General features: G+C 43.1%; 1 protein-coding gene across 1 annotated transcript in view; it reads left to right on the top strand.

Annotated features, from left to right (window-relative positions):
• Sorl1 (sortilin related receptor 1) overlaps positions 1-20550 on the top strand; it is a 161632-nt gene extending 141082 nt beyond the window's left edge. The window contains exons 36-48 of the mRNA XM_023721085.1: positions 98-210; positions 426-530; positions 1278-1350; positions 4098-4180; positions 5534-5630; positions 7562-7746; positions 8480-8599; positions 9442-9606; positions 11459-11633; positions 12405-12511; positions 15122-15314; positions 17400-17612; positions 18951-20550. Of these exons, the coding sequence (XP_023576853.1) occupies positions 98-210; positions 426-530; positions 1278-1350; positions 4098-4180; positions 5534-5630; positions 7562-7746; positions 8480-8599; positions 9442-9606; positions 11459-11633; positions 12405-12511; positions 15122-15314; positions 17400-17612; positions 18951-19018 (1697 nt within the window). The 3' untranslated portion in view covers positions 19019-20550. The remainder of the gene's footprint in view (positions 1-97; positions 211-425; positions 531-1277; positions 1351-4097; positions 4181-5533; positions 5631-7561; positions 7747-8479; positions 8600-9441; positions 9607-11458; positions 11634-12404; positions 12512-15121; positions 15315-17399; positions 17613-18950) is intronic.
• The last annotated feature ends 6182 nt before the right edge of the window (positions 20551-26732 follow it).

Here is a 26732-nt window from a genome sequence, read left to right as displayed (position 1 = left end):
TTTTTTTTTTTTTGCTTAGTTCTTAGATTTTTCTATATCTAGGATGAGGTTGTCTCCATCTAGGGATAAGTTGACGTCTGAACTGACTTTTTTCCAGTGCCAGACGCCCCTCGAAATCTGCAGCTGTCGCTTCACAGGGAAGCAGAAGGTGTGATTACTGGACACTGGACTGCTCCCGCCCACGCCCACGGTCTCATTCGTGAGTACATTGTAAGTACCTTCCCGTCATTGAAGTGTCAGAGAGCCAGAGGCTTCTGGGTGTCTTGTATGACTAGGGACTCATTGGGTGTGCTTTGATGGATAACGACCCACCCATGAGAACAGTTCATACCCCACCTTCCCCTCTTTTCACTGGCCTCTTTGTAGGTTATAGGGTGCTCCATATCTCTGCTTATGTTTTACTCATATTTTTCTTCTTACTTTAGGTAGAATATAGCAGGAGTGGTTCCAAGGTGTGGGCATCCCAGAGGGCTGCTAGTAATGCAACAGAAATAAGGAACTTACTGGTCAACACTCTCTACACTGTCAGAGTGAGTATTCACATATATTCCATCCATCTGGGCAGTCGCAGAGATTCCCATTTTATAAGCAGTCTGTGCTTACTTTTAAGAGATACATACTAGTAGTCTACAAAATACCCGGCTCCTTGTGCTGATGGGGAAATCAGGCTTCCCTCCAGTAACCACAACTTTATGGTAAAGGTAGCTCTACCTACTAGTAACCCCAGTATCCTATTAGCTTTCTAGCACCTAAACTTTTGCACTTACCTCTTTTCTGTTTATCTTTAGCTGCAGGGTGATTCAGAACTATGATAACTGGCATTTACGAACTTTGTGAGATTCCTATCAATTGTGATGTTCTCTTTAGAGAAAGGAGATAGATTTTGTGTCAAACATGTTTGATGAGACTGTTAATTATATACACTACAGAGATTCCCTTGCAGCGATAATCTTCCCAATTCTCTTAATGTGTGTGTATGGACATAGAACTTGGATTTTTATGTGAACGTACACACCCATGACCTTTAGAAGAACTTTGACATCAGTCAGTCAAATGAGATTTAGGACTGTCATAATCACCTTTATCCAAGTTCCTCTCCTTTGTCTCTTACATCTCTTTTATCAGCTGCTGGATATTAAATCTGAATATTCTGAGAACACTCTGTATATAATTTTTCACCCTCGCTGCCAAAATCTCACCCCTTTAGCTCATTCAGAATTCTTGCTGTGTGGTGTTTTGCCTTTATTTCATACTAATTCGCACTCTGATTTGAAAAGGTGGCTGCGGTGACTAGTCGTGGAATAGGAAACTGGAGCGATTCTAAGTCCATTACCACCATAAAAGGAAAAGGTAAATGATTCCAGTATTTGAAGATTTAGAGAAGCTAGAAGCCCCTTTGGAAATGACCTTCAGTATGACTGGAAAGAAACATGGATGACAAAACCACACAACTTCCTTCTCCCTAACATTTGCACACGTCTAGGTATTTCTGTGGTGTTTTAGAGATAAAGTCTTTTTGGGTGACCTTGACTATATTTTTCCTCCTGGAACTGAAGGAATTGCCAAAGGCCATCATACCTATCCCTTGGAAGCATGTACAGCACCTAAAACAGTAGGAGTCTGACTTCTCACTAAAGAGAAAGGTGGCTTTTTACATGTCCATTTGTGGAGGTTTGGAGAAAGCTCCATGGTGACACTTGAGGCACATTCATGGCAGTGCCACTGACAAACTGTGTCAGTGGTGGTTCCTAGTCATAGGGCTGGTCTTTGGGCACTGTGCAAGACACACTACCTTGCATACATCAGCTCCCCTGATTGATCATCTGAGCACTATAAAGTCTGATAAGAAAGTGGAATGAGGCATGTCACTCATCCCAGGTCACATAGTCAGTGACCAAGCTGGCATGAGAACGTAGCACACCTGACTATGAAGCCTGTGCTCTTAACCATTCTGCTACATGCTTCCCTCTGGGCTGAGACCCCCGAGCCCCACTGGGCTGCTCTGCTTGCTAGGGTGGCTGGCTTGTCCTCTTGCATGTGTGTCTCATGAGGGCTGTTATCTGGCCTGTTTTTCTCTACTCTGTCACTGATAGTTAATGGAACTGAAGAGGTAGTTGGTGAATCAGGGAACTGAAGCAAGTAGATGAAGGATTCTGGGAAATGTTGGGAGATGAACCACAAATCATCTTCCTGAGTGGTTTTCTTCATCTTAGCTCTGGGATTTTCATTTCTAGATGTGAAGATATTAAAACCAGATGAGCCCAGTGCCATGGCATGTGATTAGGGGTTTTGCTTTAACCTGAACCTGCAACATAAGCATCGAGTAGTGGACAGTCATTCCCTGTTCCTTTAATAATCTAGAGTGTGGAGATCAGGGCTGCAGGCTACCAGACTTGGCGGCACCAATTAGTCAGTAGACAGAATGCTAGTAGGTAATAAAGAAAATGTGTTGAATTTATTCTCCCCTGGAGGTTTTATTGTATTTTCATTTCTCTCTACAATATGTAGATCGAAACATACTGGCCATTCATACACAAAGAGGTGACTCAAAGGTGAACATGCACTTGAAGTTCTGAAAGAACAAGTCCCACATGCATTTGAAAACCTCAGCGGGTGGTTCGGCTTTCTTCAACTTCTCTGATTTTGCTATATCTGAGCTCCGCCCCATGTGTTTGGATTAGGGTGTGTGCAGAAGGCAACTATGTGCTGTGTCCAAAAGTATTTCCCTGAGATATCTGTGACCCAGGATCATAATCACGTAAGGAAACAAAGGAAAAAGCCAGAAGCAGCGTCAGCTAGAAGCACAAGGATCATTAGTGAGTGTAGTGAACTCATAGCAATGAGGAGAGCCTCTAGTTATTGAGAACTTCTTATGTGCTAAATACCACATTACTTGTTCTATGTGAATTTATGAGGTGAAGAGTCTTTAATCTCATTTTGTAAGTCAATCAACTGGTTGTGGAGAGAATTGTGGCCTCCCCTTGGTCACCATGATTAAAACTCAAGTTGGCTTTACTGCGGCACCCCACCAAACAGCTCTGAGTTAGCTGTCTGAAGTGTGTCTTGGCTTTTCTTCTGATTCTTGGGTTTTTCTCAAGCCTGATTTTTATGACATGCTTGACCATCTGAAGGGGATTCTCTACATTTTGACCCCTATCCTATGCCACTGGATGTTGAGTCTTGCTTGCCTCTTCTGTATAAGAAGCATATATGCTGAGAGTCTAGTAAACCAGTCATCCCTTGAATAGTGCCTTCTGATGGTATGTGTTCCATAAAGTCCATTGCAGTTGTGCTAGGCTGGGTACTGTCAGCTTTCTTATAGGAAAAAGCTGACAGTGCAAAACTTCAAACGACAACCATGAACTGAGTGGAGTTTCTTCTCTTGGTCACTTTCTCCTTTCCCCCATTCCTGCCTTTGACTCTCAGCTTGAGCTCTGATCTTTTGGAAAGCATCAGTTGCTTCCTGGCTCTTTAATCTGTTATAAATTGGACTTTCTTGGAAGTGAAGAGAACAGAAGCCTTGAATTTTAGACATATGTTATTTAAATTAACCTTCCCAGCTCTCTGAAGTGAAGAGATGAATATCTCTAAGCTGGATGAAGATAAGTAAGTTGCCCTGGGTTACATGGCTGTTAGGTGTCAGGAATCTGAACTCAAGTCTGCCTGATTCCAGAGGTTGTGCTTTTGCAATTAAGCCATACATGTATGGATAATTTGTGATTCATCCTATTGTCATGCTATTAAAAGGTCTTGAGACACTGGGACTTTGTTAGTATCAATAAAGATGAAGTTTCCAGAGATCTCTGTACCTTTGAGAACCACACTGAAGCTGGGTTATTTGGGTTCACTTACTTAATGAAACTTCCCTGCCTTACCTACTGGCCGGGCTGGCTGACTGAGCCAGGGTTGCTCTGCGTTCACCAAGCAGGCTTCAGGAAAACAGCAGTAAAGAGATAGACATTAAAGGCAGCCAAAGAAGTGCCTTTTCTTCCCCAGCTGAAAGATGGCTTTGTCTGTTGAGTTGAGCTCAGTGAAGTCCTGCCTTCCTCACTTTTCACCCCGTGGTTTCTCTCTTTGAATTGCTTGTTTGTCTTTAGTGATTCCACCACCAGATATCCACATTGATGGCTATGATGAAAATTCTCTAAGCTTCACCCTGACCATGGATGGTGATATCAAGGTAATGTAATTTCAAACTAGCAGTTGGGTGGGGCTTTGTTTTGTATGGGGACAGATAAGACTTTGTATGGTAAGATTAGGAAAAAAAAAAAATCAATGTCTTGATCTAGAGGAGCGACAATACCAGAACTAGGTTTGTTCCTTCCCCCATGAAGAACAACTTGAGTCTCTATACATAATTACTCTGCCTCAGCCTGGTGCCTTTTTTCTTTAACCATATAATTAAATGGTTCACAGCTACAGTGCAAATAAAGAGTTGGTGTTAAAAGAATATGGATGCCCTGTAATTTTCAGCTTTATTGGATTTCCTGGTGCTAAGTACTAATGCAGAGGTTCTCACAATGGAAGAGCAACCCTTTTGTGAGAGTCCATGTGTTGGAAACATATTTATCTTGTGTAGCTCCCAACTCATTCCCTTCTACTACCACTGGATGTTGGGCTTGGTACTTCTACACACAGATTCCACCACAGTTAGCTGTTTCCCTGAGGTATCTCAGTGGAGCTCCGCTTTCTATAGTGGGTTTTCATGCCTGTTTGCTCCTCCTCTCTATCTGTGAGGTGGTTCTTGGAGGGAGAAACCTCCCTAACTGAGAGGTTTCTCCCTCCAAGAAGCCTCTGGAATCCTTGTGCGATCTACTTAACTACAATTTAATATCATGTTTTTGGCTTCATGGAGGGCCATTATGAGAGATAGCCTTTATAAAATCCTTGTCTTTTGTCTTGCAAACTTTTCTTTTTTTAGCCTCACACTTAAAGATCTTTAGATCAAAGCCTACCAAGAGCTCAGGATTCAATGAAGGCAGTCTTTCCTGGTGCATGGATATATTTACTCATATTAGATGGTGAACTTTCACCATCCCACATTGTTACTGACCTTTTGACCTTGACTTCAAGAACAGCCTGAACTGAGACTGACCCTTAGTTACCATAGCATGATTATCCTCTCAACTTTTCCTATTTCTACCTTTAATTCTTGGTTCTTATCCTTTTATGCTGCATTGATTTTTTGGTTTCCTTGGATGTATTTTATAAATGATTTCATGTTTATCTTCAGAAGTATATAGAACCTAACTAAATATCATTCCTATTTGTGGTCCTGGAGATCAAATCCAGGGCTTCATGCATGCTAGACAAGTACTTTATCACTGAGCTACATCTCTGTCTGCTAACTAAATGTTTTTTAATAGTAGCATAAATAGAATTTGCTGAAAAACTCAGAAGAAGCCATTTGACCATTATAAGAACTGAGATTCCTAAAGAAACAGAAGAGCTATGTCTTGATTCTGCCTGTTGTATTTGACATGCCCTCTGACTGTGTTAGCTCGCCTGTCTTATGTTCTCTGGTTCTTGGCAGGTAAATGGCTATATGGTGAACCTCTTCTGGGCATTTGACACCCACAAACAAGAGAAGAGAACCTTGAGTTTCCGTGGGAGCACATTGTCACACAAAGGTAATACCCGAGGCTAGTTGGGGTGAAGGGGAAGGAGTAAGGCTGGATCAAGGCTTTCATGGCAGTAGAGCTTGTTTTGAATGTCTAGGAAAGGGAGCAGCTTCTCTGGAAGCAGATAGGTTCTTCTCTATTGAGGATACGGTCAGTGTTCTCCTGGCTTGGTAGGAAAGCCTTTGCTTGCTGTCTCTGTAAACCCCATGCTACCTTCATGGAAGTTCGGGGTTACAGAGGAGGAAGAACTGGAAAGAGACTAGTTTAACTCTTCCAGATGATCTTTATGCTCCACACAAAGAAGTTTCTAGATTTAATCAGGGTTCTTTTCTAGCCTGGTTCATGGTTGGTCTTCAGTAAGTGTTTATTGATGGATGAATGGACCAAGCAAATGCAGAAGGCAGCAGTCCAACTCCTCTGTTGTCTGAGCAGGAGAAAAGCCTTAGGTCTTCTGTCTGAAAGTGGGCTAATGGGCAGATTTTAATTTATTTCTAAGACAAAACTTTCATTCCCCAGAGCTGCCTCTGAATGTTGAGAATGGCATGGGATCTTCCTCTTTTCCTCTTCTTCCAGCCTGTTTGCAAATTATTTCCATCATCTTTTCATATGTTCTTTGTGAAATAGGATGCACAAATCTATTATTATTATTATCATTATCATATTATTAAATTGAAGGTTTACCAATTTCAGTAATTTGCCATTTAAGGAGTCATATGAGGGTGTGAGCAGTCACTTACCTAGATATTCCTGACTTGTTGGGATTATTATTCTACATAATCCTAATAATACTATGAGCTCTGCTTATTCCACAGAGGCAAAACCCAGGTTTGGGGAATAGGTGGTTCCCTTTGAGGGTGGCAGAACCACAATTGGAACCACGTCTTCCAGTTCCACGACCTGTGATCCTGTTGCTTCACTGCCCTACTCCTACAGCTGGCAGAGGCTTGCTAGCTGTTGCCTGAGGCCTGTGAAGGACTAGCTTTGTGTTAGGCACTGTGCCAGGCACTTTAAGAGCAGTTTCCTCCTTAATCCCTGCAACAACCAGCTGCTGTGAGGGCTGTTATTTCTTTCCACTTTACAAACAAGGAAACAGAGCACGTAAATACTTGACCAAGGTCATGTAACTGCACGGCACAGCTTGAGCCCCTACTCCAATCCTGCTGATTTCCAAGGCTGTCTTCTGACATACCCTCTGCTCTGTTTGGCTTTAATCCCTCGGTTAGAAAGAGTCCTCATATTTCAGAAAATTTAGAAGATAAAAAGTATAGTGACTATTAAAATTTTCTATAATTTCACTTTTGCATTTTAGATACTGCCCATAAATTTTTCTATGTGTTAATCTTTTTAGATCTTTTTTTAAAAATGAGAATAGTACCTATAGTGTTGTGTCCTTGCCTTTTCACTGATTATAAAATTGTGAGAATTTTCCCATATCATTAAATATTCTTTGGAGCAAGATTTAGTGGCTGTGTAATACTCAGTGGACTGTCCAGGGCTCACTTGTTACCCCATTGCCAGAAACCCAGGTCATGACGGTGTTCTTTCTCCCACTGGAGTATATACTGAGACACAGATCTTTGCCCACAGATTTTTAAGTCCCTCTCTGATTTCATGGGACAGCTGAGCAGAACGGTGTGATTTTTTTTCAAGGTTCTTCTAACCCAGTGCCAAATGGCTGCCCAGGAGGATTGGACAGATTTCTCCCCAGATGGTCAGCTTTAAGGGAAGTTACCCAGTGCCCAGGAGACATGCTGCGTGTATGAAGTCATCAGTGAATAAATGTTAAACAAACGTGTAAATTGTAAATTGATAAAGTCCTACAGCATTTAGGACTCAGATTATGAGTGATTACTGCATTTTGGCTGGGTGTCTGTAGTGATACAGATTCTTCATCCACAACCCCAACTTCCTCCTGGTGTCCATTGTCCTCATTTTCACAGTGGACAATCTGACAGCTCATACCTCCTATGAGATTTCTGCCTGGGCCAAGACTGATTTAGGGGATAGTCCTCTGGCATTTGAGCATGTCATGACCCGAGGAGTTCGCCCACCAGCTCCTAGCCTCAAAGCCAAAGCGGTCAACCAGACTGCAGTGGAATGCACCTGGACCGGCCCCAAGAATGTGGTGAGTGGTCAGAATGACCAGCCCAGAGTGAGTATGGGCCCACCCCAGCCCCCTCTGTACAGAGCCACTACAGGGCTCCCTTCTCTGCTGCTGTGTCTTCCCTTCTCAACCCAAACACAAGTCACCCCTGTCAGTTCTGAATGACCTTCTAGAGGTGCCTGACATCTCAGGTTTGGCATTCTTGCCACTTTCTTGAGCAGCTCTTAAAGTTCTCCTTTATAAACATCTTTAGTTGCACTGTAGTGACTGCTTTGATGTCCTGAGTATACCTAAAACATTTACTCTTCACAGTCATTTTTTTTTTCAGTGTATTTGGTACTGTCTCACTGCACAGCTTGGACTCACAACGATCCTCCTGTTTTCAACCTCCCCAGCGCTGTAATTACAGGCGTGCACCATGCCCGGTCTCCATGACAAGCCTAGTGTGCTCACATAGCATGTGGTGCCAGGGATCAAACCCCAGTTTCTGAGTTTGCCTAAGCAAGCACTTAGTCCACTGAGCTATCTCACCAGCCTTCCTTCATGGTCATTTTAACATTGAAGAAAAACCAGAGGTTGCAGGGTAGCAGATCTGGCAAATAAAGTGGCTGAGCACACACTGCCATGTGTTTAGGAGTCTGTGTTTCCACTGGATGGCATCTGCCTACAGCACCCCATTGAAATTAGGGATTTTAAGAAAATGAAGGCATTGACCCATGCCCTGTTATCCTTTTCCATTCCTTGCTTTTACCAGGTTTATGGTATTTTCTATGCCACATCCTTTCTTGACCTCTATCGGAACCCAAAGAGTGTAACTACTTCACTCCACAACCAGACAGTCGTTGTCAGTAAAGATGAGCAGTATTTGTTTCTGGTAAGTTTCTGTACCAGCAAGGCAGGAAGAGTGTCTCCTCTTTAAGGGCTGTCTTACATCCTGGAGCACTGGACGCCTGAATTCCACTGGTTGGTGTATGTGGGCAGAAATCTCTTCTCTGTCGTACATATCACAGACACTTAATTCACTGCAGTCCACCGTGGGGGATGGATAATAGATACAGACAAATCAAGAGTGTTTCTCAAATTCCACTATGTATTTTTACATGTTTACCAAGCTATGTGTAAAAAGATGTGCCATCTATTATTACCTGTGATAGCCAAAGATTCGAAGTAACTTAAGCGTTCCTCAAGCAAAAGAGTGATTTAAAATATTATGCATATTCATGAATATGAATATGGGCAACCATTCAAAAGCAATATTATTTTATATATACTGATGTGAAAAAAATCTTTAAATTGTATTATTAAGTGTAAGGAGTGAAGAACATAGTATGTGTACTGTTTTCTTTTGATTATGTAAAATTAAGAACAATAGGCTATCCATATATGCATATATACTTACATATAAGAGTGAATTTATATGTATAAATGTATCTGTTCTTATATATGCCTTGGACATTTTGGGGACTTCTGTTGGGTAACACTTGCACATGTAAGAGAATCTGAGATATAATTACGAGCTATATCTCCAGGGACATTTCTAGAAGGAAGTGTAAAACTCTGTTAGCAGTGGTCTGGGATGGAGGCACCTATTTTATATCTTTGATACTGATTGAACTTTAATTGTATATATGGGTCATGATTTTGTTGAAAAATAGTTTGGTGAAGATTGTGTGAAACTGTGCTCCTGCCCACCTGGTGCATGTGCTTGGATCCTAGGTCCGGGTGTTGGTTCCCTACCAAGGGCCGTCCTCTGACTACGTTGTGGTGAAGATGATCCCGGACAGCAGGCTTCCACCCCGTCACCTTCACGCAGTTCACACAGGCAAAACCTCAGCAGTCATCAAGTGGGAATCTCCATATGACTCTCCTGACCAGGATCTGGTAAGCAGGCTGGACACCCTGGCACCCAGGTGGTCTTGCTTATTCTTAGCATGCCTAAGGTGGCATGGCGTGGAAGGTGGCCCGATAATGGAACAGCAAATACAGGCTTCATGGGGCAGCTCGGCAGGTCTTTCTCATTTCTACCAAGGGTGGTATAGGCTCTGGATAGGTACCCCTTTTTAGGTGGTACTCTTTGGTGATTCCCAGTTGTCATATTGGGTTCTCCTTCCTTCTTTAACATTCATGTCCTACACCTTAACCTTCTGAAACAGAGGTCATCAAACAAATGCCAGTAGGACAAATTCAGCCCATCTGTTTATTTATTTATTTTTTGCAAATAAAGATGCATCTAAGTGATACCCATTTATGTATATATAATCTGCGTTTGCTTCTATGCTGCAGGCAGCAGAGTTCAGTAGTTGTGGTAGGGGACAGATGTCGAACCTTTTACTAGTATGGACTACCAAACTATACTGGAATATTTTGCTGAATTCATGCACCTATAATACTTAAATGACAATGGAATACCCTTCTCTGACAAAGCTAAACAAAAAAAAGGGGATACAAATGAACAACCATTTCGTATCTGTATATTCAAAACAGTTAGGTTAGATATACCTAACTGTTGCTACATTCTCTTAATTCAGTGAATAGAAAGATTTGTTCTAATAGTATTTGTGGACAGGATATCACTTCTGCATCTTGTACAAAGAATAACCACTAAGACAACAATATGCAATGTATTAATTATTGAAACTGTCCTACTAATTGGTTTTGAAACTATCTCACTGCTATTTGTTTCTCAATAAAATTATTTTAAAAAGAATGTTTGCTGGCCCCAGGTGAAAGAAGAGGCATTGATCTTGGAAAACAGCATCCAGTTCCCCTTCCTCTGGGCTGCTTTCACCCCTGCACCCACTCCTCTCCCCTCCATCCTAGCAGTGGTTGGCATAAAATGCTCATCTGTGAAGGCTCCTCTTAGCTCTGAGCTGCTTCCTGATGAGTTTCTTGGGCTTCTTTGATGTGCCTTATATTTTCCCTGCCCACATGCTATGTAGGAAGCACCCTAGAGCCATTCAGCATAGCATCTGTCCTCTAGAATTGAACACTGTAATTTGTTATCTCTCCACTGATGGGAGCTGTGAACAGGCAGTGGTGGCGATACAGAAGTTGAGTACTAGACTTGGATGTTCTTGCTTTCTCCAGCCCCGCTTCTGATGCCACAATAACGTGGCTCACCCTAGAGTTAGAGTCTCTCTCTCTCTCTCTCTCTCTCTCTCTCTCTCTCTCTCTCTCTCTCTCTCTCTCTCTCTTTCATTTTTCGGTCTAGTTGATGATTCTATGTGCAGTTCTCCATGCACGTACTTATAAGGCTGGCCCTGTTTATTCCAAAGGCTTTCTGAACAACAGAATCAAATTGTGGACTATTGTGGTTGAGGATCTCAGTCACTGTTATATAATAGTTGGCCCTGTGTATCTGCAGACTCAATCAATTATGGTTGAAAATATTTGAAAAAGGAATTGTGTCTATGTTGAACATATACTGCTATTTGTCTTGTTGTTATTCCCTAAAGAATACAGTATTATAGCTACTTACATAGCATTTACATTATATTAGCTGTTCCCATTAATATAGAGATAAAGAATGCAGGAGGATATGTGTGTTTTATCTGGTACTACTACACCTTTTTATATGAGGCACTTAGTATTCACAGGGTTCCTAGAATCAAGTCTCCTATAGATATAGAAGGAGGACTGTATTTGTGCTACATTTTCTGGCTTTGAACTATGAAGAGCAAAGAACACCAAGTTTCTGATTACCACTCAGATATTGCATTTTGTTTTCTCCCAGTTCTATGCAATTGCAGTTAAAGATCTTATTAGAAAGACTGACCGGAGCTACAAAGTTAAATCCCGCAACAGTACTGTGGAATACACCATTAGCAAGTTGGAGCCCGGAGGGAAATACCACGTCATTGTCCAACTAGGGAACATGAGCAAAGATTCCAGCATAAAAATTACCACAGGTGAGCAGCGGAGAACACGGAGCCCTTCTCACAGCTGAGCACTTATGGCCCTGCTGGCCTTGGAGACAGTGACTTTCCATCGGGGGTTGCCTGGGGTCTGCCGGTGCTGCCCTTGCGTCTCTGTGCTGTGCCAGAGCAGTGGAGCAGGGCTCCCATGTCCAGGCTGCAAGGAAGTGGCCAAGGCACAGTGGGCTGGGGACTGGCTCTCTGTTTTGTTCTTTTTCCTAGCTTGTTCTGACATCACTAGGGGGAAAAGAGGAGGACTGCCCAAGAGTTAGAAAATAGAAGTGGTATTTACCACCAAGACAGAGCATGGTATCTGAAGACCTGGGCTAGGCACAGGGCTTCATTGTGGCAATCCAACATGCAGAAATGGAGGGAGACCAATGAATAGGCTGTGGATTAAAGGGTGTTTAGTGTCAAGGTCACAAAGTGAGGAGAAACTTAGTTGTCAGCAGCAGAAAATGAGGACTCCCAGCCCTCGTTAGATCGGCAGTGTGAGCAGTGGGCCTGAGTCATTTGCTCTGGCATTGTTCCAGTGCCCAGGGTTCAAGCAGACCCCTACTATACCCCATTCCTTTCGTGCCACCTTCTTGCTTCATCTGTTTTTGTCCATCCTTGGGTTTAAGGGCTGCTATTGCATTAGATGCTAGTCAAATTTACAACAAATGGCTGCCAGTCAGAAGGTATCTAGAGTCCACCCTAAGCAGTACATTTTATTTCTTCATTTGGACATCCACTAATGCATCCTGTCTCATCTTTGATTTTTAGTGTCATTATCAGCACCTGATGCCTTAAAAATTATAACGGAAAATGACCACGTTCTTCTGTTTTGGAAAAGTCTTGCTTTAAAGGAAAAGCATTTTAATGAAAGCAGGGTAAGATCCTCCATTGTCAGTGACTCTGGAAATCTAATCGAAATGCTATTTCAGAGATGAGCTCGTTAACAGCATGCTGGCAGAGATAGTGTAAAAAAAAAAAAAAAAAAAAAAAAAAAAAAAAAACAAGAGTAGGGCATGGAAGTGAACTGGAGAATTAAAGGACTACTTTCTGTGGGATTGCTAATTAGTGGGATGTTTATACTGCCCATTAAAGATGAGAATCTCTTCACTAAGCACTTTTCAGTCCTGTACTTTCTTCCAGGCAGAAAGGGAAATGGGCTGGAATGCTGGCTGTGCTTCCTGGAGTGAGGCAGGGGCTTAGCATCTGAGCCAAGGTCCCACCTTTCCCAGGCCCTCTGACTGCCCACACCGCTGGGGAGCTGAGCTACACATTCATCCTTGTATCTCATCCTTTCCTTTCTAGAGAAATACTTAGAGAGTACAGAAGAACTTGAGGATTCTCTGTGCCTAAGGAGCATCTTTGTTTTGTGTTGTTTTGTCTTGTGAGCCAACACTGCATTCACAACGGAGTTGGGGAAGGGACGGTGAGGCCTGGGAGGTTTGCCACACCATAGTGAACACATTCTTGAATGGAGCTGGATTCGTTCCACTGATGGCAGAGAAGGAGCTCAGTTAGGACACGGTGACTCTGGTGTGGCTTTGTGGTAAAGAGTCACAGGGTCTTCCACGGACAGGCTAATGCCTGAAGCAAAGCCTAGTTTAAATTTGAAAGGTCGCACCACTCTGGAGAACTCATACAACTCTCACAACTATGATATCAGAATGGTTAATATTCTTAAACAAAAAGAATGCTTTAAAGTCAATTCAGGGCTGGAGGGCTAGGTCAGGGGTCTAAGCACCTGCCTGGCAAGCACAAAGACCAAGATTTGATCCCCAGTACCATATGCCGTGCTGGCCCCAAGGCCTAGGGTGCACCATGATGGCCACCAAAACTGGGCATGGTGGTGCACGCTTGTAACCCCAGTGCTGGAGAGGCTGAGACAGGAGGATCACTACAAGTCCGAGCTGCACAGTGAGACCCTATACCAAAATAAATAAAAAATTTAAGTAGATAAATAAATAAAGTCAATTCAAAGCAGAAGTATTCCAATTTTGAAAAACATATGAGTGGCAAAGTAAAAATGTCTAGCAGTGGTGACCTAAGGGGAAAGGTTTGACCTTACTGGGAATCCAAGCAGCAAAGATATGGAGGAGGACTGTTACCAGTGTGAGCTTGGGGAGCTTAGCATTCTCTGGGCATAATTTGTCTCAACCTTTGGAGGGGCTCCATGGTTGCGACAAATCAGAAACCTTGAACATGCTTATGCTTCTTGAGCCAGCATGTCTAGGATTTTACTGTAAAGAAGCAGAGCACATAGAAGATTCATATACACGAATGATGACACTGAAAAGAGGAAACACCTCAAATGCACAGCCAGAGAGATCTGTTGAAATACAAGAGGGTCGTGTTTGGGCATGTAATTTCATTTAGCTTTTTTATACCTTTTTGTAGCTTGCCAATTTCTACACTGAATATCTATGAGATAGTAAATAATTGCTGCTTTGTGAAAAAAAAATACAGGAGTAGGATGCCAGGTAGGTGTTGCAAAGCCCAGTCTAGCAGCCACCTGTTAGGAAGGCCTTCCTAGGCATTGGAAGCTCAGCTTCTAGGCTGGGGTCATTCTATTCCTAATGGAGGGTTATGGCATAGATGCAGCATGCTCATCTTTTCATGTGCCTTGGGGTTAAGAAAAAAGGAAGAAGTTAGTGGATTTGGGACCAAGTGACCAGGCTTGTGTGTGAGCACAGTGCAGCATTTTGGGAGAGGAGAGGGTGGCGCCTGCACTGAGTGTTGGTAGCTTTGGCACTAGAATGCTCGGAGCTAAGCAAGCAAATCCACTGGTCATCCTGACCCCGCTGATCATCCTAATCCCAGCCAGCAGCCTGGGTCAGCGCTGTCGCCGGACAACTTTTTCCAACACAGTCCAGGACTCTCTGTGAGTCTGGCAATATGATTTTACCCTGTCCTGTAGTGAATAGGTTCCTGGGCCTGTTAAAGTCCCTCGTATGTCAGGGCCAAGATGATCATGGTTGGGATCAACTTAGGAAGCGCTAGAAGCAAGGAGACAGGAAGCAGGGTGACAGTAGCCTTCTTACTCTTCTAAAGAGAAACTTGTGATCTTTTCTAATTTGAAGTCCTTCCTCTTAGTGCATTGCCAGAGGCCACTGTGGCAAGAATTTATTATTAGTTGGATTCTACAGTGTTAGCTGTAGCTGGCATGGTCAGGTTCTTTGCAGAATGTATTATTGTTTGAAAGGAGGGACAGCAGAGTGCCTTTCTCCATGTGTTTGTTGAAGTAGCTTTCCTTGAGGCTGTGCTTTTGTTTCTATGCTGCAGCTCCTAGATAGGAAAAATAGTTTTGAGACCCTAGGGTGAAAAAGATTCCTCTTTTGTAGGCCTCAATCCAGTATCACAGTGGTCATATAAAAAGAACTAATGAGAAAGCCAGGGTGCTTCATCCTCTATGGAAGCCTGCGGGAAGAAGCTCACGTATGGGTGGAACTGGTACCAGACTTCCTGAGAAATCTCCTGTGTGTTTCTTCCAGGGCTACGAGATACACATGTTCGATAGTGCCAAGAATATCACAGCTTACCTTGGGAATACTACTGATAATTTCTTTAAAATTTCCAACCTGAAGATAGGCCACAATTACACCTTCACCGTCCAAGCGCGGTGCCTCTTTGGCAGCCAGATCTGTGGGGAGCCCGCCGTCCTGCTGTTCGATGAGCTGGGGTCTGGTAAGACACGGTGGCCGCCAGCTTCTGTCCTCCACCTAGGGAAATAGCAGGGATACAGTGGGGTCTCAGGAAGGTGTGTCTCACTCCACCATGTTTTCAAATCTGCTCTTAGCTCAGAAGAAAAGCACTTCTGTATTGGCAGCATTAGGTACTGATCATGTAAATAGATAAATACCTTTTGAACCAGGTATAGCATGAGGAGCCAAGTTTACACTTTATACTGAATATAAACTGTAAGACAGGGAAGGTTCTGTTTGAAGTGGAGGATCTACATGAGAAATGTTAGTGGAATAAGAGTTTTGTTACTTGCTTTTAGATTTCTCAGGGCCCCTGAAGCACGTCTCCTTACTGTGGAGTAGCCAACGGCATTGTGCTACCGACCAACTGAGCTGCCAGCTGCAGATAGGACTGGGTGTGGCCTGAGATCTCTGTCTTGGGACAACCCTAGGGATCAGTGTTGGGTCACCCAGTTGGGCCTGTGTTTACCTGTAAGGTCTTCTTATGTTGTAGTAGGTTGGCTAGGGTTTCCACAGATGTCCTGCCACTGGTCTTGATAATTGCATTTACTCGTAGGCAGAAAGGCTAAAGCCAGAGTCTTGTGTGAGAGTTGTTACATGTTTCCTCACATAGTGCCTTCTGGGGTGCTATCTTGCAGGATACTTATCCTCCTAAAAGAGGGAAACCTTGTCTTCCATTTTCCTTTGGAGAAGCGTGCATACTGGAAAACCCCCAAAAGGTCCCAAAAGAACCCAAAAGCACAACTCTTAATAACCTAGTGGTTCCTTCCTTCCTTGCATTCTGTTTTAAGCAAAACCAGTCAGCAACCTGTGATGTATTCTTAGCCAAAAAAATACCTGTTGTAAGGACCCCTGCCAGCTGCCTTTAGGAAACCAGGCTGGTCAGGAGCGTGCTCGCTCCTGCTGCCTTTACGTGCCTCTGTCAAGCACACATTTCACTTTCATTTACTGCTACACACTGGGACTAGGGGGGAACCATTAAGTAAGATTTTTGCCAGATTTTTTTTTCCAGCCAGGAAATAATTAATATAAAAGTGGATGAATATTGAATTGCTGGGTTAGGCTTTCAGGAATTGGCCCAACCCTTCAGTTCTGCATGAGGATGAATTCTCGGGTAGCTGTGTTGCTTTCTGCAAAAGGAAGAAGTCTTGCTTCTGTCCCTTGCCCCCCTCCATCTGCCCCTTCCCCCCACCACTGCCCACTCCACCAGGGGAAAGCCCAGGCCTACAGACTTTGGTGGGAGAACTTACACACTACTACTTTTGCTATAATCTGATTCCTAAGGACTGTTTTTCTTCCTGATGTTCAGACTTGCCTCAGGATTTTGAATATGAAAAGTCTACCCCCTTCCAAAGTGATGCCCCCACCCGAATAGGATGCAAGGTGGAGGATACCTCTGACCCAAGAGTACCCAGGGATAGAAATCAATAAGTAAATCATCACAAAGCCTGCATTGGTTTAAGGCCATGGAAAGGCAACATCTTTGTTAGGTTATAAACACCTAAATGGCTTTTCTGAGAGCTTTAAAAAATGTTAAATGTATATGGAAAGGTCGTTTCTCTCTTTTTCACTTAAGTAAAAGACCTCGTAAAACTTCATGAGCTGTTAAGTTGGTATTGTAGTAAAGGAATCTCGTTTGTATCACTTAGTGGAGCTTCAGGTAATTGCAATTCAGAGTGACTTTGGTGCCAAGTAGGGGGAAATAATTGCAATCTCGTTAATTAGTGGTCTGATTTCACATCCTCTTATGGAAGGCAAGCAAGTGGTCTTAAGTAATAATGCTAATGAAATCAATGTTGATACCCCAACAAAGGTCTCCCTTCCAAGAGATTATCTAAATAACCAACAAGGCAGTGATTAGGCGTCTGATGTAATTACCGTATTTGCATGCTCAAGGCCCATGGTCCATCAGCTCGGAGCAAGCAGGCAGGAAACGTTCAGGCATCAGGCAGCTTTGGTAGCTGTCTCTAACTCCTGGCTTTTTTGGTGGGTGGGGCCTTAAGGATCTCCTGGCTCATTCTCCTGCCTGCCGGTGGGAGGCTCACTGGTGGGGATCTTGCCTCGGCAGGTGGAGACACGGCTGCAGTCCAGGCTTCCAGGTCAACCGATGTCGCTGCTGTGGTGGTCCCCATCTTGTTCCTGATACTACTGAGCCTGGGGGTCGGGTTTGCCATCCTATACACCAAGCACCGGAGGCTGCAGAGCAGCTTTACTGCTTTTGCCAACAGCCACTACAGCTCTAGGCTGGGCTCAGCCATCTTCTCCTCAGGAGATGACCTGGGTAAGTGGGCAGGGGAAGCTGGCTCTTCCTGCCAGGGTGGACCCCAGCAAATCAATGACCTAGTTAGGGAAGATTTGCTTCAGCTTATCTTTGGACATGAGAGAAAACATTTATTAACTAGCGAATCCCCCACATAAGAAGAAACCAGCTGGCTTTTAACTTACTCCTAAATCAAAATATGACATTTACTTCAGCGGTGTGGTTTCTCCCAGAAGCAGGTCAGTCCTGCTAGGAGCTTGTCTCATATAGGCAAGGTAGGTGGGCTGTGAGTTTTGGACTCCAAAATTAACCAAAAAAATCCCCAGCGATGTCCACCTCACAACTACCTCACCTTTCCCAGACCTAGAGGTCTGACACCCCAGGAGATCTAGTCAAGATAAAAACATAATGCTTCCCTCATTGGCTTCTGTGCGAAGAAGCCCTTCCATCTGGTTCCTTCTCTTTCCAATTGCTGGTGCCATCTCACCAGCCAATCTCACTTTATGTGTTGATAACACATAGTGTGAGAAAAAGAAGGAAATCTTTGTATCTCTTTCAGAAATCTTTGCACACTGAAGTTCCTAAACACTAAGAGAGCTAGTAGACCACATAGTATAATGAAGTGGGTGTGGGAAACGCTTCCCTAAATTCAAACTGCTGAGCGTGATTTTGGTTATTGACTTTTTCTGTGTACTACTTATAATTAGTATTTCCCTTGTTTAGAAGACATTTATGTATTCCCAGTCACTGATCATGTGATATTACTTTTTCTTCTTACTTTATTTTCTTATTTAATCGCCAAGTACCTGGATTGCCTCACATGAATGGGGTGGTGGCTTTGCTTCCTGCTGTTGGGGACAAAAGGGTTGACCTGTTGCAGCACTATGCACTGATCCCTGAATGTAGACCAGCAGTTCCACAGGATTATACAGGGTCTAGAAGGACAGCATTTAGTTCGGGAAGATGCCCCCCAAATTCTTAAGCCCCTCCAAGATCCAAAGGAAACAGTAAAGTTCACTGAACTCATGTAGGGTATAGATAACTGAAACTGGGGAACCCAAATCATTCATTTGACTTCTGGGTAGTTAATGAGATCCTTCTTCCTGCAAGTTTGATTTGCTTGATTTGGCTAAGTTTAAGCTACCTTTGAAATAAGCTTGGTCACCTGTTGATGACAAGAAGGTGACCCAAGAGTGGCACAGGAAGCTGAGCTGATTTTCAGGTTTGATTGTTATACCTGGCTGGCTGTGGTATGGCTTGGCAGAGAGTAGCCACAGAGGTAGGAGATGGGTACATCTGTGGGGCTGGGGTGAGGGAAGTGTGGCAGGAACTCATGAAGGCCTGTCTTGTTGTTTCTAGGGGAAGATGATGAAGATGCTCCGATGATAACTGGATTTTCAGATGATGTACCCATGGTGATTGCCTGAAAGAGCTTTCTTCACTAGAAACCAAATGGTGTAAATATTTTATTTGATAAAGATAATTGATGGTTTATTTTAAAAGATGCACTTTGAGTTGCAATATGTTATTTTTATATGGGCCAAAGACAAAAAACTAAACTAAACAAAAAAAGAAAAAAAAAAAGAAAGAAAGAATGGAATGAATAAACTTTGTCGTAATCAACTGTGAACTTTAAACCAGGTTGATTTTAGTAACCAAATTGCTTTGATTTGACATTAATGTAGTCTTACAGGGCTGTGCTTGCTGGGCATGCTTTTAAATCTGTGAGATAATTTTGGTTCAGTAAATTGGCCATTCTTTTTATTTTTCTAAGACGCAGAAATGTATTTAATAAAAACTTCAAGAGAGAGAGATGGGTAGAATCCCTTCTCCTTGAAAGTGTGTTCAAATTTAAATTTTGTTTGGATTTAGTTTACATGAAAATGGGGAAAGGTTCTTTTATTAATTTTTTTGTTAATTTATTGGGACTCTTTATAAGGCCAGCCTTTTGTGGTCATCATGTATGTTATGATCCTCTAGCCCCTAGTGGTAGGGGATGGGGAACAGAAGCATTTTGTTGCCATTCCAAAAACAATCCATTTTATTCACTTGTATGTCATAGAACAGTCTTTGGCATAAGAAAGCTCTGAATCATGGCTAGATGTTAGGTAAATGGAGCTGCAACGCTGGAAGCCCTACAAGCCACAGCTTCCTCTTCTATTCATTGATTGGGTCTTCCTGTAAATGACTCTCCACAAGGTCTAGCTATGAAAGCCACCCAATGCCAACGCTGCTTTCTTATACACTGGGATTGCTGTCATTGTAAAGAGTTACTCTGGTTGTAGGAGAGTTCCAGATCTGTGCCATGACAGATACACTGGCAAATGTAGTATGTACTTTCTCCATGTGAAATACTTTGTTTGTTTTCACTACCACTAAAGACTGTCAAATGTAAAATTTTATATTTGGGTCTAGGTGGCCACTGAGCTGTCCTTAAAAATTCACGCTGATATATGCAGGCATTTTGAATTGGGTCAGTGCCTTCTCTCTCTTGCTTTTTTCTTCCATGTCCCTCAGCCATGCCCCACCCAATCTACTGAGAAACTGCTGCACACATTTACAGAGACAGAGGCCCTCTGCGTTTGGTCACTTCTTTCGGTCCACAGCAGCAGCAACATTACAGTTTATTCACCATGAAACAATCTATTCTTTTCCTCCTCTGCGTTACAGTGTCATCCCTACATTCAAATCATGGTCACTTGAAAGTTGCATGGAATCCGTTGTGGACTGTCGCCCCTCCTGTGGACTTAGTGTTGGCATTGATGTCTATCCAGCATTGTTGTCACTTGAAGTGTATGAACAGCCTCAGTGCAGATTTTCCTCCCAGCTGAGATGCAGTGAACTCTAGGAATTTTCTAAAGTCATGCCTCCAAGTATGGGTCTTCTTTTTTTTTTTAAATGTATTTGGTACGGAGTCTCACTATGCAGCTCAGACTCGTAGTGATCCTCCTGTTTTCAACCTCCCCAGTGCTGGGATTACAGATGTGGGCCACCATGCCCGAACTCTGTGGCTGGCTCAGCTCACCTGGGGGTGGGGCTGGTGGGGCATGTGGTGCTGGGGATCGAACCCCAGTCCCTACACTTGCCTAAGCAGGCGCTTAGTCTGCTGAGCTATCTCGCCAGCTTTTATATATGCAAGCTTTGTGAAACTCCATCTCCCCTCCATGTGGTCTGTTATCTTCTCACAAACATTGGTATTTCTTCTTTTTATCTAAAAATATCATTCTTGGGTAGTACAATAGTTTCATTCTACCTAGGGATTGTTTAGAAAACAAAGAACCAATTAAATGTTTTAGCTTTTTAAAATTTTTATTTATACAGACATATTTTAGGTGAGGAGTATTTGGACCTATACTCCCTTAGTTTGTCCCATAAGTAGGGCTGGAGCTCATGTTAATGACCGATGAGCCTTGTCCTGGCTTATTTTCTCTTCTTTCCTCTTTCCTGTTTAATTTTTCTTTCATCAGACTGGAATTTACTTCAGTTTTATCTTGTCTTGAAGTTCTGTTCAAAACCCCATGTGCCACCACCTCCGCTTTAATAAACTCCTTAAGTAGCTGAAAGATGAATAACCTGATGGGAGGCACATCATTTAACTGAACCATGAGAAAGTCCATTTTCTTCTTTCTTCTTCTGCCAACTTCTTGGTGGCATCTGTAAATCTGATAGAAAGGCTCTGAGGCGTTATTTCCCAGGATACCATAGGCAAGCCTTTTCACAGAGCAGCGTGAGACACTTCAGAGCCTCTCCAATTCTAGTTTCCGGTGCCTCCTGGCGCTCAGCGCTTAATACTGTACAGTCCGGCCTTCTCCCCTCCTCAGAAGATGCCACTATGCTGTTGGAGAACAAGCAGCCCTTTAGGGCTAGAGTATTTTATATAAGCAGAAGAGCTATGGTCCCGAAGACTAAGCCAGATAGATGCAGTTATGTGTAAATTGTCTATTTTTATGAACTTTTGAAGCACGCACTCCTGTTTCCTGCTACACAGTGTTGTGGAGGTTTTGATGTTCCTTATACCATCTTCAAGAGTCCAGAGGTTGGAGTGACAGTCACAAGGGAAAACAAGTCCTGTGTGCAGTCTCTGAAGGTGACTGGAGAACTCTTCACTGTGACCACTTGGACCCCCTGGGTGCTTGCAGAGTAGGGGCTTTTGTACTGTGTCACCTTGAAACTTAACACTGTCAGGCAAAGGTTTTATTCTGTCCCAGTTTTATCTGACAGGGTGCCTATATCTCTGTAGGCCACCATCGGGCCACTAAAATTTGGTGGGCTCGGGGACTGTGTGTATATGTTCTCTGGAAGCTGATTTTGCTCCTTTTGCTATTGAACATCCTTGAACTTTGTGACACATGGGTCCATGTGGATGACACGACAGAGTAGAGCTCCTCCAGGGACCCCAGAGGGGGCACATCTATTTCCAGACAGATAAGCCGTTCCAGTAGCTACTGGCAGCCCTGGCAAGCTGGGTACCTGCTTGGAACTTCTGACTTCAGAAGAGGGGCTCCTGATATTCCGTCTGTTGGGGTTTCACTAGGAATATCTGTGGGAAGGCTGGGGAGTGTTGCTGCACACGCCCTGCTGCCCATCATGCACCCACTGAATGCAGCTATGCTTCCTGCACATTGCACAGTAGGCATTTGGCAGAGCGCTGGGGAGATCCATGGCCTGGCGAGCTCTTGTAGCTGACCCCCTCCTCCTTGAAGAGTCCTGCCTTTAGACACGTGCCTACTTGCCACTGTCCTACAGATTGTATCTCCATTGCTCACCTAAAGACCCAAAGCCCACCCCAGCAGGTTTGGCTGTCCGCCCTCCCACTGAGGGAATCACAGTGAATTCCCCAAATCTCTCCCTTTAGCAGAGTTGGGAGGCCGCTCAGAGAGGCGATCCGGGACCAGATTGAATCTCATCCTCCTAGGGATTGTCGGAATTGACTTGAAAACGCTGTGCAGAATCTTCACTTGTACTAGGATTGTATTTTGACATTCCTATTAGGTTATTTTTCATAAATGGAGTGTGTGCTGCCTTTCAGGTACAATTTTTGTGTAATAAAAGCTAGTGCATTAAGTTTATATAGACTACTTTCTATGCAAGACTAAGATATGGAATAGACGGAAAGAGGTGCAGACTGTTGGGTACATGGACAGGAAGGATGTTTTCAGGAGAACCACCACTGAACATGGGTTGAGGGAAGACAGGTTGTATATATGCTTCTGCCCACTAATTTTGAGCAGCCATATTATGAATTCAGTCATCAAGGTGAAGAAATAACCCAAGAATGGTATTAGTTTCATGTGTAATAACACCGATGGAATGAGCGTGAGTGCCGAAAAGGAACATTATCCTCAGATATTCCATGTCACTCCTCATTTAAAGACTCTTGTTCAGAATTGTTAGAAACCTTAGGCAAAGCCAAAAGTATTTGCAGCAAAATAAAGGCCTGTTCTGCTCTTATTTAAAGTGAAACACTGTAAATTTGTTTCTTTCCAGAGTGAAATTAGGTATTTATAATTTCAATTGCCTTGGTAAGTTTCCAAGTCACTGATTTCTGCTAAAGATTTTACTATATTGTTGCACAATTTTAAGATAATTTTTGTCTCAATGTCAACTTTTTCACTGAATAAAAATTTAACTGGGTCAAGAAAAACATGTATATGAGAACCCACTTTGTGTGTGTGTGTTGTGTTGTTCTTTGGAGTGCTATAAAGATGGCTAACCTGGTCTCTGAACACTGTCTGATTCGTCTCTTGAAGGATATTTGTTTCAGGGATGAGAGAACACAAAAACCTGGAGTAGTTTTGTTATTAACAAGTTGGTCTCAGAGGGTGGCTCCTTGCGGAACACGATGTCTCTGTGTTGGCTGAGGAGTGGGGAGGTGCCATAGCAGCTGGCTCAAAGTAAACAGAAATACTCCATAAGGAGAGTGACAGAAGTGGCTCCTTAGAGCTGTAACTGCAGTTACTAAGGAGACAATTTTCCAAGGTGTGTCAGTGCACAGTGCGGAAAGGCTGCATTTGCAGGAGATTTCTGTAGATGGAGGAGTCCAGTGAAGAATGCTGTGCTCACCTCTCCTGGGCAGGATTGGAGGGTGTGGAGCCAGGTTGGCGTTTACAGCTCTTTGGACAGCTGCTTGCTTTTAGATACTTAGCTAAAGCAGAACTCATACTTTGTTGTTATCTAGTTATATAGACAAGGTTTTATAAAGAGACTCAGAGAGGTTCAATAATTTGCTTAAGAGAAACCAGAATGCATGCTAAAAATCAGCCTTCAGTTCCAGGTCCTTCTGGCCCTAGATATGCTCTGTACTATTGTCACACAGCCCCCTGTGCCACTTAGTGTCATCCCAACATGGAAATCGCAAGGTGAGACTTACTAGCTGGGTAAACTTACCTGGCCGTGGCCTGGCGTTACTTTTTCAGGCTTAGATAACTTGTCACTTAATCACTATCATTCATTCATCTCTTGAAGCCATACTCACCTTCACCGAGCTCAGGAGACTGACGTGTAACATCTAATGTCCACTTACTAATTCACCACAAGAAACAGACCTGTCACTTAGAATAGCTCTTGACCAATGCGTCATTTCCCTGCAGGGAGATCTGCTGGAGAGGCCAGTCACAACTAGAAGGGGACTTAGTGAGGATGGATGAAGACTAAGGGCAGGAGGGGGGCTGGGCTGCATGAGTGGTTGCCCAATAATACTGAGTGAAGATGAGAATGAGGGGCACAGCATGGTAGGAATCACCTACTGCACGCATGCCTTTGGGTTACGGCTCCCCATGTCCATTTCTTCCGAGGTCCTGCTCCTGGGACCTGATCCTTGCAAGCTCATGTGTTAAGGTTTCCCTGGACAGGTTTTGGGAACCTTCCCAATTGGCCATCTGCCTCACGGTTTTGTGTGTTTTGTTGTTGAACAAATGTCCTCTCACTAATATACTGTAGCTATTATGACTTCAGTCAGATTAGGTTACAATAGAAACTTCCTGGCTTGAGCGTCATTGTATCTGGCAGATGATTCTGCCTATTATGTGTTCATTTTGAAGTTTAATTCTGGGAAGACACTTTTTGAAGCCTAGGAGACACCTCAGAGTAGCTCCCAAGTTCTGAGTACATCTGTCAGCTATGATTATGTGATCCCCAGCCTGCAGCAAATTAAAAGCAGGAAGAGGTTGCTAAAGGCAAATAACCCTGACAACAGTGGAAGAGAAGGTAACAGCTTTAAAGTTACACTTGCAGAAAGCTATGTAAGAGAGAATGGAACTCCAACAAACAGCCTGTGGGGGCCATTTAGCTAGAGATGGAGCTCCATAATGTAGCCCATCTGATTAGAAGAATTACAGTTATCCCCTTCTATTGAGTCCCTAGTCTTTGGTAGTTGTTAAGCTAAACTCCTCTTAGAAATACTTTCTAAAAAAAATTCTAAACGTGATCATTTGATTTCAGTATTTACCTTTGTTTTAAAAGGAGGATGTTCATCTTAAAAGGAATAAGGTCTCCAAGCTGTCACACATAGTAAAGCAGAAGAGTCAATGATGGATAATAGGATGTAGGAAAATAGATTTTTCTCTGTGAGGAAGGGGATCAAGAGATGGAGGGAGGAGAGGGAATGGAGATGGGAAAAGGAATTATGATGCATGTGCACCGATTCCACACAAGGAATGCAACATTACTGCAGACATGTTAATAAAACAGTGGAAGAGTCAGTGAACTCCATTACATGTGTACATTCTTAAGTGTGTGCTGTTGATTGCTTTGCCAGTATGTGTTTTAGTCAGGGCTTCCAAGGGAATAGAGTTAAGACACCTAACTTATAGGCTTATTTTATAATATTCACCTAAAGAGTCAAATGCAGAAGAGTACAAGAAATCTTTCCCTGTACTAGAGGACCAAAGAATCCAATTGAGGGTCTGAATCTCACGGCAATGTCCTACGCAAACCCAGCTGAAGACCTACAGCCCATGCCAATGTCCTGCGTGAGTCCAACTGGAAACCTAGAATCTGTGACATTAATTCGTGCAGGTCTGTATCGAGGATCTGCACTGGGAAGCCCCAAAAGTCTGTGGTAGAGGCTACAAAGTATGTGCCAGTGGGATGAAGGGTCTGAGCCAGCAGGTTGAGGGGTCTTCATTGGAGCTAGGAGGCCATGCTCAAGGTAAGGACCAGAGCTCCCCCAAAAAGAATTGCTGCTATCATCAGCCATAGTGAGGACCTGGACTCTTCCTATTAGAACAGCTGAGTTCATTTCAGGAAAGCCAGAAAGACATGTCTTTCCAGGAGACTTACCAGCACACCGTCTTCCCCTCCAGGTCTCTGTTTTCTGTTGTTGGCAACAATCCTCGGGTGGGCCTTCTACACCCACTACCATGCTTTTTCAATTCAGCTGGGTGCTACAAGTTGACTGTTAGTTAATCCACATAGTGCAATGCTAGAGGTCTGTTCTGGTGACTCTGTCTAGGGACTCCAGGAGCACAAGTAATACATTTAAAATCATTCCCATTTGAGAGATTAAAAATAATGGTCAGAAACCTAAAGAAATATACTTAGATTTCTTTGCAAAGTCACTTATGTGGAACACAGTGTTCCCTGCTCATGGCAGGCAATGAAACCCTTTTCTTTTTTAAATTGGTAAACGTTTTTGTAAAGAATTCCATAATTAGGAACACAGAGGACTCTTGCTTTGCAACAGTTCAGTAAAATTTTATCCAAATTCTTCACATCTTGGGAAAAGATTTTCAGTGCATGTTGTTTTACCTTTACTCACCCACTGAGGCACAGCATGACAACAAGTTCTATTAGCGCAATACTAGGGCTAGCATAGGACCGTGGGGATCCCGGCAAAAGGAAGAAGCCTCTATTCTTTTTATGAGGCCTGCTAGCTTTTTTTTTTTTTTTTCTAGTGCCCCATTAATTTTAAAAAGACTGTATGTAGGGTAATGTGATCCTGCAATAGTTTACAGAACAATGATGTTATGCTCTTAAGAATGCTAATATTATAATTATAATTATAATTATAATTATAATTATAATGTCGCAACCCTACTTAATGCCGAAGTGACAACTGGTAGTGTTTGGGAATATTTGTTTGAAAGCAGTGACATTTCAGAGTTAAAACTTGGCATCAGCAAACTTTGAGGGAAAAAAACA

This window comes from Octodon degus, unplaced genomic scaffold (assembly GCF_000260255.1).
Source record: "Octodon degus isolate 3935 unplaced genomic scaffold, OctDeg1.0 scaffold00080, whole genome shotgun sequence".
In the NCBI taxonomy this organism is placed as follows: domain Eukaryota; kingdom Metazoa; phylum Chordata; class Mammalia; order Rodentia; family Octodontidae; genus Octodon; species Octodon degus.
The sequence above is the reverse complement of the archived record's forward strand: the minus strand, read 5'-3'. Positions and strand labels throughout refer to the sequence as shown.